Genomic DNA, 12167 nt, shown 5'->3' on the forward strand with positions numbered 1-12167 from the left:
CGCCCCTGTCCCAACTTCTCTGGAACGTGTTGCAGGCATCAAATTCAAAATGAGTGAATATTTGAAAAAAACAATAAAGTTTATCCCATTGAACATTAAATATCTCATCTGTGTAGTGTATTCAATTGAATATAGGTTGAAAAGGATTTGCAAATCATCGTATTCTGTTTTTATTTATGCGTTACACAACGTCCCAACTTCACTGGAATTGAGGTTGTAGTTAAAAAGCAGCTCCTGGTTTGACCAATCAGTGCTTCAGTAAATTGAGCTGATGATGTAACTGATGATATTAATGGGTCTCTGTGGCGGCTGTGAGGGTGTCCAGGAAAAATATGGACCCAAGAAATTCTTGTTAATTTTGAATGTTTATTTGAATTATGAATGTGACTTTATTCTAATGTATATTGTGATAAATTCACTGCTGAGGGAAACTGTTTGCAAACTGAAATTTGCTTAGATGCCTAAAACTTTCGCACAGTGCTGTACATCTTCACTCATCCTAAATGAAACGAAAACGGACTGAACTCTATGTTGTATACGTTACATGATCAATATCAGCTTAATGGGAAATATGGTCTGTGCTCAACACTGTTACTCACTTCAACCCAGTTACCCAGCCAGTTACAGTGAAAACAGCTCAGATAGTCTCTGATGTACCTGCTGAAGAAAAGAAAAAAAGCATTGAAACAAACGATTCTGTTGGTCCTGATGGTGTCCAGTAATCACTACTGTTCTGTAGCAATGTGACCCCCCTTAGCATATGTATGTATGCATGTGTACGCTGTTATATTTACTATCATTGATTTGTATCTGGTGCTCTTTACCCAATTTCCCCATTTAAATGCTTTGTAAGGCTTTTGTGTAGCTTTGTTACCAGTGAGTAATAATTTCAATTGATTTTTTATACGTTGTCATGCTGAGATTTTTAGTATTCTGTGTTCAAATGTATGTCTTACTAATAAAAGCTGAATCGTCACATGTGTAAACGCATCACTGTTACATATACGAGCTGAACTGCACCCACTTAATCAAACTGTACCAGTCAGAATTCAATCTTTAAACATGCAATAAGTTTCAACATTTCAGAGATGTTGGGGTCTACATTTGCAAGAGGTATCACCACGCCACCTGGAGGTCAAAATACAGAAATGCACCAGGGGTCCCAATCTCTAGATATTGTCTCACTATGATAGGAGATTATTTTGTTTGTTTTAAGAAATATGTTTGGTATATATGATAAGTAAGCCAAGGGCCCCACAAAAAATGTAACTATACGTTTATAAGTTCATAAATATATATATAATATATATATAATTTCAGTTTTTAACATAATTTGAAAAGGCCTTTTGTCCTTTGCATTGTGTATTAATTTCAGAATGAATGTAATGAAAGAAAATGGCCCAAAATGACTTGGAAAAATGTCTCATTCCATTGACTTATATTAAAAGTAAAGTAGGTTTTTCCTTCTCCTTTAAAGCTACCATTTTGGAGAAAATATTTGCAGAAATGTGAGAGGTGTACTGACTTTTGTGAGATACTATATATGTATGTATATACAAAAGTGAGTGCACCCCTCAAATTTCTTTTTAATATTTTATTCTAATCTTTTCCTGGGACGACACTATAGAAATGAACCTCGGATAGAAGTTAAAGTGGTCAGTGTGCAGCTTGTACAGCAGTGCAGATTCACTCTGAAAAGAACTCAACACACAGGCATTAATGTCTAAATAGCTGGCAGCACAGGTGAGTCCACCTCACAGCGAACGTGTCCAGATTGTGCCCAGTTGTGTTGTCGTCCCTCCCTGGTGTCGTGTGACTCGGTAGATTTACAGGGTTCCAGGTGTGAACGGGGAGCACGGCTGTTACATTTGGTGTTTTGGGTACAATTCACTCAAACTGGCCACTGGATTTCCAGGTTTTCCAGGGCAGGTTCCACTCGGAACAGGCCTCGCCAGGGTCGACCAAAGAAGCTGAGTCCACGTGTTCAGCATGATATACAGAGGTTGGCTTCAAAAAATAAATGCATGAGTGCTGCCAGCATTGCTGCAGAGGTTGAAGAAGTGGGAGGCCAGCCTGTCAGTGCTCAGACCATACGCTGTACAAAGCATCCAAGAACATGGATTACTGGAAGCATGTCCTGTGGTCTGACAAGACCAAGATAAGCTTGTTGGGCTCAGATGGTGTCCAGCATGTGTGGTGGCGCCCTGGTGAGGAGTATGAAGACAACAGGTCTCTTGCCTACAGTCAACATCTTAAATTTGTTTTTGTTTTTTGGTTTTTTGGCTTTTTCTTCACATCATCAACTACGTTCTTCACATTGTTGGGGAATGTGCTGTAGATGGCTCTGTATTGAAGCTTTTTGAAAGGAAGTTCTACATAGCACCAAAAAGGGTTCATGTATTGTACAAAGATGGTAAATGAAAAAGTTCTACAGAGAACCAAGAACACTCAAAGAACCCTTTGTATGATTAAAGGGTGCTCTGCATCTTGAAATGGTTCTTCAGATTGCTGGAGAAGGTGCTATGGATGGTTCCATGTAGAACATTTCTGAAAAAGGTTCTAATAGCAGCAAAAAGGGTTTCTCCATGTTTGTCTTTTTATTTTCTTCTTCCTTTGGCAAAGGGGGGTTATCGTACATCCAATCTCCTCAGAAGAATCTGAAAAATAGACAACTTGTACTTGATGTCCATTTTGGGTGCATTTACCTCAGTGAGCAAACCAATGAATGTAAAATTTTATTTCAATTATTTAAAATTTAACTTTTACTTCAATATTACAAATTGTCATGGATATTCGACAAAGTCAGTGCAAAACCAACTAAAACAATAATCATGTTGCGAAGCAAAGTGACCCACTGAGAATTCACCTTCAGGATCTCCTCCATCAGTCATGGCTTCCTCCAGCAGTCTCCTGTCTGAAGATCAGCTCCTTTGCTCCATCTGTCTGGATGTGTTCACTGATCCAGTCTCTACTCCATGTGGACACATCCTCTGCAGGGTCTGTCTCAAAGAGGGCTGGGACAGCAGTTCATGCTGCCAGTGTCCAGTTTGTAAAGAGGAATTCTCCAGAAGACCTGATCTACATCTGAATACCTTCATCTCTGGACTGGCTACTCAGTTCAAGAAGTCAGTTCAGGTGAAATCCAGCAGAGCTCAGCAACCTACAAAGGTTCTGTGTGACTCCTGCAGTGAGGAGAAGCTGGAGGCTGTAAAGTCCTGTCTGGACTGTGGAATCTCTTACTGTGAGACTCATCTGATGCCTCATAAAACCGCAGTTAAACTCAAGAAGCACAAACTGATGGACCCTGTGGAGAACCTGGAGGACTACATCTGCCAGAAACATGAGAGACCCCTGGAACTGTTCTGTAGAGACGACCAGACAAGTGTGTGTCAGTTCTGCACTGAGACAGACCACAGGAACCATAGCACTGTTCCAATAGAGGAGGAGAGTGGAGAGAAGAAGGTGAGAGACATTCAGACAGACTTGGTTACTGAAGAAGTAGACTGAAGAAGATTGAAGAAATCAAACACTCTGTACAACTCAATAAAGTGAGTCTAAACAGCGACCTGCACTGTCGTCACTACTTCCTTTCCATTATTATACACTTTCTAGATTTAAACTGATTTAAACACCAAAAGTTAATGTAAGTCAATGATCTCCAGGTCTCATGTCTACTCTTTCACTGAGAAGATCTATCCAGTGTTCAGTCCCTGCACCCTTAATGGAGGTAAAAACTCAGCACCACTGATCATCGCACCTGTTGGACATGATAAATGAGGTTCTTCTCATAGCCTTATGAAACAGATTGGACCTCAACTTCTTCTGGTTGCAGTATGGGAAGGGCCTGTGCGACTGTAGTGAGGGGGTCTTTGAGAACTTTGAGTGTGGCCTTTGCTTTAATTTGCAGGGCCTGTCTACTCTTCAAAAAACAGAGAAATGACCAAGATATGGACTGAGAAACAGGGAGTAAGACTGAACGATTTGGCGAAAATATCCAACTACGATTTTTCCAACTTATATTGCAACTGCAAATTAAATTGTGATTTTTTATATATATATAAATATATAAACTGAGATTCAGGCATCATTTAGTTTGGCTGGAAAGGTATAGGAAGTTAGACTGCAGGTAGAAGGAACTTCAGGCATGGTCCTCCTCCCAAACTCCAGGTAATCCATAACTCTGATTATTGTGTAATGAAAAGTTTGCACTCCGTTTTTTAAGACTGAATAAATAAGCATATGGATTAACCACTGACTTTATTTGCTTCAGATATTTGTTCTCTTGTCATTATAACAGCCAAAGCTATAGTCAATTATTATTCAAGCATCACAACCATTTTCGAGCCTTGGGTCTTCTAGAAGCGATGGTAACTTCTAACTACTAGAACTAGTAAAAATTTCATCAAAACATATGAAAAAACCCACCTCTATGACAATGCTAATTCCTGTTATCACCCCTATGGGATTCTACTGGTTTGTTACCATGAAGCCAAAGGGGATTTGCATATGATTTGCATAGATATAAATATAGATACATTACATTTCCAAAGGTTTTCACTCACCCATCAAATCATTGAATTCAGGTGTTCCAGTCACTTCCATGGCCACAGGTGTATAAAGCCGAGCCCCTAGGCCTGCAGACTGCTTCTACAGACATTAGTGAAAGAATGGGTCGCTCTCAGGAGCTCAGTGAATTCCAGCGTGGTGCCGTGATCGGACGCCACCTGTGCAGCAAGTCCAGTCGTGAAATTTCCTCACTACTAAATATTCCACAGTCAACTGTCAGTGGGATTATAACAAAGTGGAAGCGATTGGGAACGACAGCAACTCAGCCACGAAGTGGTCGGCCACGTAAAATGACAGAGCGGTCAGCGGATGCTGAGGGGCATAGAGCGGAGAGGTCACCGACTTTCTGCAGAGTCAATCACTACAGACCTCCAAACTTCATGTGGCCTTCAGATCAGCTCAAGAACAGCGTAGAGAGCTTCATGGAATGGGTTTCCATGGCCGAGCAGCTGCATCCAAGCCTTACATCACCAAGCGCAATGCAAAGCGTGGAATGCAGTGGTGTAAAGCGCCACCACTGGACTCTAGAGCAGTGGAGACGTGTTCTCTGGAGCGACCAATCACGCTTCTCCGTCTGGCAATCCGATGGACGAGTCTGGGTTTGGCGGTTGCCAGGAGAACGGTACTGGTCTGACTGCATATGCATATATATATTCTCAGTCCAGAGGTGTTGAAAAACTCCAGCATCATTTTGTGTGTGCGTGTGTGTGTGTGTGTGCATATATATATATATATGCAAACACACACACACACACACACAAAATGATGCTGGAGTTTTTCAACACCTCTGGACTGAGAATAGTTCACCAACCAAAAATATCCAGCAGACAGCATCCTGTGGGCAGTGCCAGCACCAGCACAACACACACAAACACACTACCACGACGTCAGTCTTACTGCAATACTTGCTCTCTGGGGGTCCTGTGGAGGTCCTGACCGTTGAAGAACAGAAGGACAAAGTCTGCACAGAAACAGATGGACTACAGTCTGTAACTGCAGAACTACAAAGTTAATCAGCTACTACAGGGTCAGTGGAGCTGATTAAATAGACACTGAGTGTAAATACAAGGCTGGTGCACCTTTTACAGTGACTGTATGTTGTCCTGGATATGTTGCGATAAAGATAGAAGTTAGGACACTGTGGTAATGGTCCATTTCTCCCACCTGGTGGCCAAAACTTGCAAGTGCAATGATATGATGGTCTCATGAAGTCACGGTGGAGAAACGAAAGTCAAGTCACAGCCTGTTCCAGTAATAGGATCTCAGTGTGAAGCTTCTCCAGACGCTCTCAAAGGAATTCACTGCAGGTAAAATCTGAAGCAAGTGGGGAGAAAGGGGCCAGAGAGGCGAAGCCGTCGTGTGTGTTCTTTTATTGTTTTGTTGTGCAGCTGATGAGACTAGTTATTTAGCTGTTTAACACATTTATAGCTTCTTCTACTTTTAGAAACCTTCTCTGTCACTTGTAAGATTTCTCTAATGTTTCAAATACTGAGCAGTTCTTTCGAGTTACAGTCCTAACAGCAGTTTGAGATTACAGCAGGCTTTAGAGCACATCAAACCGTTGCAGTGTGAAGCTGCTCAGTCAGGTCAACGTGGATGACTTTGCCTTTTTCAAAGTTGCTCAGCTAATAACTAAAACATATAGTGTGATTGATTTATGATGTGTGGAACATTCTATCTGACGTCCGTCATCTTAATGGTATCTCTCCGTCTTCATCAGTCATGGCTTCCTCCAGCACTCTCCTGTCTGAAGATCAGCTCCAGTGCTCCATCTGTCTGGACGTGTTCACTGATCCAGTCACGACTCCATGTGGACACAACTTCTGCATGGTCTGTCTCAAAGAGTGCTGGGTCAGCAGTTCACGCTGCCAGTGTCCAGTCTGTAAAGAGGAATTCTCCAGAAGGCCTGAGCTGCGTGTGAACACGTTCATCTCTGGACTGGCTACTCAGTTCAAGAAGTCAATTCAGGTGAAGTCCAGAAGCTGCCTGAAAAAGCCTTCCAGCTCTCAGGTGCTCTGTGACATCTGCTGTGAAAAGAAGAGTCCAGCTCTGAAGTCCTGTCTGATCTGTATGGCCTCTTACTGCAAGACTCACCTGGAGCCTCATCAGAGAGTTCCTGCCTTTAAGAGCCACAAACTGATGGACCCTGTGGAGAACCTGGAGGACTACATCTGCCAGAAACATGAGAGACCCCTGGAGCTGTTCTGTAGAGACGACCAGACGAGTGTGTGTCAGTTCTGCACTGAAGGAGACCACAAGAATCACAGCACGGTTCCTGTAGAGGAGGAAGGTGGAGAGAAGAAGGTGAGGAACTGAAGACTTTTAGCTCATATGGAAGCATCCTATGTAAATACATGAAATGAATTGATATTAAATGAGTCGTCTGTCTATCATAGTGTGACTTGGCAAAGACCCAGGCAGACGTTCAGCAGATGATCCAGGACCGACTGAAGAAGATTGAGGAAATCAGACACTCTGTAAAACTCAGTAAAGTGAGTGTAAACAATGGCGTATAAGTGCTGTTCGTTCATGGTGACACATCAGCAGAATTGCTAGGAAATACATACGTGTGAAAAATTACATGAGTGAATTTGGTTTGTCTCCCATTAGGAAAGCTCAGAGAAGGAGAAAGCAGACAGTGTGGAGATCTTCAGAGCTCTGCTGCGCTGCATTGAGAGAAGCCAGGCGGAGCTGCTTGAGGTGATGGAGGAGAAGCAGAAAGCAGCAGAGAGGCAGGCTGAAGAGTTCATTAAAGAGCTGGAGCAGGAGATCACTGAGCTAAAGAGGAGAGACACTGAGCTGGAGCAGCTCTCCCACACTGAGGACCACCTCCACCTCCTACAGGTCAGAGTCCCTCTGTTTCTCCATAGTAATGCAGTCCATCACAGGACAGCACTGCCCATGCTGAGGGGTTTCTGCTCTCTCCTGCTGGACTGTAGGTTTACCCGTCCCTCTGCAGCCCTCCACCCACCAAGAACTGGACGGACGTCAGGATTAACACTCATCTGCGGGTGGAGAATCTGAGGAGAGCTCTGACTCAGCTTCAGGAAGAGATCAGTAAGGAGATGAAGAAGCTTCCTGAGCTCAGTAAGTATTTACATTCTTCCAAGAAAAAAAAATGTAAAGTCTAAAACAGGAAATGGTGTTTTGGTCATTTTTACTGGAGGAATGTGTTCATAAGGCTACGTCACACTAACGTAAGCCTTTCATGACTCCTAAACATAATAAACATCTAGCTAATTCAGCTGTCATTAAGGCTGCATTGGTAAATTTGCCGTGAGGTCAAGTGATAGATTTTTCTGACTTTAGGTTGTGTAATGTTAGGTTGTGTCCAGCAGGCTGGACTACAGTAGTGGTCTTTTTTACTGGCCTTCCCAAGACCACAGCTGCAGCTTATTCAAAATCCAGCTGCTATCGTATGTAACTCTCTGAATGGCCTTTGGCAATTACCAGAGTAACTGATCTGCTTGAAGTATTCAAACCCAGTAGGCCTCTCCAGTCACTTCCGACCGGTCAGTTAGTGGTACTCAGAATCATCATTCTCCCAGATGAGGTCAGATATGCTCCTATAAGTTTTCTTTGCCTTTGCTTACATCTTTAGCACTTTAATTTATTTATTTTGTACTATCTTTGAGTGGATCAGACACAGCAGTGCTGCTGTAGTGTTTAAACACCTCAGTGTCGCTGCTGGACTGAGAATAGTCCACCAACCAAAAATATCCAGCTAACAGCGTCCTGTGACCACTGATGAAGGACTAGAGGATGACCAACACAAACTGTGCAGCAGCAGATGAGCTGTCGTCTCTGACTTTACATCTACAAGGTGGACCGATGAGGTAGGAGTGTCTAACAGAGTGGACAGTGAGTGGACACAGTGTTTAAAAACTCCAGCAGCACTGCCGTGTCTGATCCACTCGCACCAGTGCAACACACACTAACACACCACCATCAGCGTTACTGTAGTGCTGAGAATGACCCACCACCCAAATAATATCTGCTCTGTGAGGGTCCATGGGGGTCCTGACCACTGAAGAACAGGGTAACAGAGTATCAGAGAAACAGATGGACTACAATCTGTAACTGTAGAACTACAGAGTGCAGCTATACAGTAAGTGGAGCTGATAAGATGGACAGTGAGCGCAGAAACGAGGAGGTGGTCAGAACGTTAGGCCTGACCGGTGTAAAATAACAGTAAATAATATTGTCCATTATTGTTTCCCAAACAGAACTCAAGAGGATTCAGCAATACGCAGGTGTGTGGGCTTTTACTGATCACATGACTGTGTTTCTTCACTGTTCCCTACTGTTATGATGGGATAAAGTGGTGTGTTTCTCTCTCAGTGGACGTGACTCTGGATCCTGACTCGGCTCATCCGGCTCTCGTTCTGTCTGACGATGGGAAACGGGTCACATGTGGAGACACAGAACAGAATCTCCCCGACACCCCAGAGAGGTTTGATGATTGTGTCTGTGTGCTGGGAAAGGAGGGGTTCTCCTCAGGGAGATTTTACTATGAGGTCCAGGTCAGCGGGAAGATTGAGTGGGAATTAGGAGTGACCACAGAGTCCGGTAACAGGAAAGGGGAGATTGTACCAAGTCCTGAGAACGGGTACTGGACTGTGTGGCTGAGAAATGAGTATGAGACTCTCTCTGCCACCCACCAGGCTCCCCAGAAGGTGGGGGTGTTTGTGGATTATGAGGAGGGTCTGGTCTCCTTCTATGACGTTGAGGCCAGGTCTCATATCTACTCTTTCACTGGTCAGTCTTTCACTGAGAAGATCTATCCGTACTTTTGCCCCTGTAACAATTATGGAGGTAACAACTTGATACCACTAATCATCACGCCTGTGAAGCACTAACATAACTAACGTTTTTCTCTAGAAGAACCATTTTATTATGACCAAAAAAACTGCTGATCTCTGACATTTTGGACTGTGTTACCAAATGAGTGGTAAACCAAAGTGATGCATAGTTGGACCGCCTTCTCACATATACACAAAACAGTGGGTCACTTCTAGCCTTCATAACTTCAGAACGGTTTTAGGTAGAAACATGATCCACATATCAGGACATTCAGCAGACCCGCCCCTAACTAGCAGGCATGATGTCATCGAGCTGTGACATCAGCATCAGTGAGTAATTCAGCTCGGAAAACCACCCAAAATCCTGAAATTATTGCCCTGCTGTTTGTCCTTTGTATTCCAACAAAGGGTTAAACCAGCGACATGATTCACGCGTCAGATCATCAGACTCTGACCCGCCATCCAGAGTGGTTACATCCACCTGTGACCGTCCATCAGCCAGAGATCCAGCCCCAAAATCACCCCAACCCCACTCGCTACTGCTTTTAGCATTTAACATCCCTGCTTTTAGCCTTCGTATTATAAATTGATTTTGAGTATTAAAACTGATTTTAAATCTGCAACTCAGTTTGTAATTAAAAATAGAGCCTGTCCTGCTGTGTAGCAGAGTTTTAGCACTCAGCACGAATCGAAGAAGACAGAAAATAAAAATAAAATTAAAAATAATGATTAAAAAAACATTTTTCACCTTATGCAAATTGTTTATTTATAATCATAATAACCAACAGAATGAATCACCATCAGAATTATTGCACTTTCAGCTCACGGGAACTCCAGACTAACTATTTCTGAAAAGATAACTACTACTGCTATTACTACTGCTGCTACTACTGCTACTACTACTACTACTACTACTGCTGCTACTACTACTACTACTGCTACTACCACTGCTACTACCACTACTACTACTACTACTACTGCTACTACTACTACTACTGCTACTACTACTGCTACTACCACTACTACTGCTACTACCACTACTACTGCTGCTACTACTACTACTTTCAAGATCTCTATAATTAAAAAAAAGCCAAATTTAGCAGTCGCTAGGTCAGTTTTTGATCATCAATGACCCAAATTCAGAAAGATAGCAAAATTTTAGGGTTCTAAGGGTTAATAAGGCATGAACTTGTTCCCACATGTTAATATGCCATGGCCAGGCATTATTTTTATTCATACTGGATTTCACCAGCGGGGCTCCGTACTTTTAAATCCATACTCTTAAAATTTTAAAATGCACCGTTATTCGCAAGTGATCAGATTTGTGTGTCCAGACATCACCAGCCTATCTGCGTGGGTTGCCATGGTAACCGCGGATGCAGGAGAGATGGCGGTGCATCATGTCCGCTTCCAAACTCCAAATTTTCTGGCGTAAGCATGAATCTTTGGTGCTCTTCTCAAATCCCAGCAGTTCCATCACTCCAGGTTTGACATCGTCGTTGTCCGTTGCGTTACGAGTGACGCTAAACACACTTTGAAAATCCAATTTGAGCCTCTAGACTCAGACACATGTGGAAAAATCTGATTGGATCCTCAGTTCAAATCACCTCCAAATGGGGTTTGGATTAGTGGATTAGTAATGAAATTGTAGGCCGTCGTGGGCTGGAGGTTAGGGAACCAGCCTTGCGCCCAGAAGGTCATTGGCTCCTCTGAGCTGACAATCTGTGATTGAGGTGTCCTTGAGCAAGACACCTAACCCTTAGCTGATCCCTGGGTGCTGAGGATAGGGCTGCCCACCGCTCCGGGCTCTCACTGCCTCCTGGTGTGTATGTTCGCTAGAGCGTATGTGGTGTTTCACTTCACGGATGGGTTAAAAAGCGGAGGTGAAATCTCCTCCCTGTGGGACTAATAAGGGTCTATTAATCTAATTGAATTGGTTCATTTGAATGAATGTTTTCACACGATGTTAGAAATGTGACAACCGAGATTATACAAGTTTATATTGCTTATACTTTAATTAAAATACCAACCAAACTATTCAAATTTTTAAAGACGTACGGAAAAAGTCTCTCCAGCCTGAAACAGTAGGTAGGCTCGTGTTCCTTTCAAGAAACCTGTAAAGAACTTTATGCTTTTACACTTTTCTCAATGTAAGCAGGTCATGCTTGCACATTATTTAAAGGGAAGCTTTAGGGAAGATGCTCGCTATTCTTAAAAGAATATCACTAACTGAGATGGTTCTTTTATGTTTTAATTTTTTTTTTTTTGTTATAAATTTTGTTGTGCTTGCGTTTGAGGGCCTTGAACGGATATTTAATTATAGGTGGTGCTGTTACTATGCACATTCTGTCTGTCTTTTACTGTCTTTTGTCTTTGCACTGTTTACTATACAACCTTTATTACTGCACTGGAAAAGTAGCCTGATGTTTCGGTACACTGTACTACCCTGTATTGTATAATGACAATAAAGTTGAATTGAATTGAATTGAGTTGAATATTTGCACTTTTAAATTAAAGTTGGTGTCTTTTTTCAATGGATTTATGCAAGAAGTAAAAAAATACATAAATAAAAAATCATCGTCAAGAATCATTAATAAATTTGACAATAATTGAGATTTTATTTTTTTTGCAGTATCGCCCAGGCCTAGTTTGGTTTTGCCAAAAAAAAATCCGATTTGCCCAAAAAAAATGGATTTCATTTGTTTTTTGCTGTGCCGACGATCAAAAATAAATCTGGATACAATCTGGTATGCCAAAAATTGCATTTAGCTGGCAGTCTGAACACAGCCTAAGACTTTT

General features: G+C 42.4%; 1 protein-coding gene across 1 annotated transcript; it reads left to right on the forward strand.

Moving 5' to 3' along the window:
- Positions 1–5785: 5785 nt before the first annotated feature.
- Positions 5786–10311, forward strand: LOC108413672 (E3 ubiquitin-protein ligase TRIM39-like). Its single transcript, XM_017686301.2, has 7 exons — positions 5786–5873; positions 6287–6870; positions 6963–7058; positions 7177–7410; positions 7506–7653; positions 8793–8819; positions 8908–10311. Exons 2-7 carry the CDS (start codon positions 6289–6291, stop codon positions 9423–9425), a joined length of 1605 nt encoding a protein of 534 aa, XP_017541790.1. The 5' UTR covers positions 5786–5873; positions 6287–6288; the 3' UTR covers positions 9426–10311.
- The last annotated feature ends 1856 nt before the right edge of the window (positions 10312–12167 follow it).

Source organism: Pygocentrus nattereri, chromosome 2 (genome assembly GCF_015220715.1).
Source record: "Pygocentrus nattereri isolate fPygNat1 chromosome 2, fPygNat1.pri, whole genome shotgun sequence".
NCBI lineage: Eukaryota > Metazoa > Chordata > Actinopteri > Characiformes > Serrasalmidae > Pygocentrus > Pygocentrus nattereri.

Bases quoted from the DNA above. Each gene is read 5' to 3' on its own strand.
- LOC108413672 (XM_017686301.2), top strand. From the start codon at position 6,289: ATGGCTTCCTCCAGCACTCTCCTGTCTGAAGATCAGCTCCAGTGCTCC. The intron at 7,411-7,505 runs GTCAGAGTCCCT...GCTGGACTGTAG, and splicing joins ACCACCTCCACCTCCTACAG to GTTTACCCGTCCCTCTGCAG. The intron at 7,654-8,792 runs GTAAGTATTTAC...TTTCCCAAACAG, and splicing joins GAAGAAGCTTCCTGAGCTCA to AACTCAAGAGGATTCAGCAA.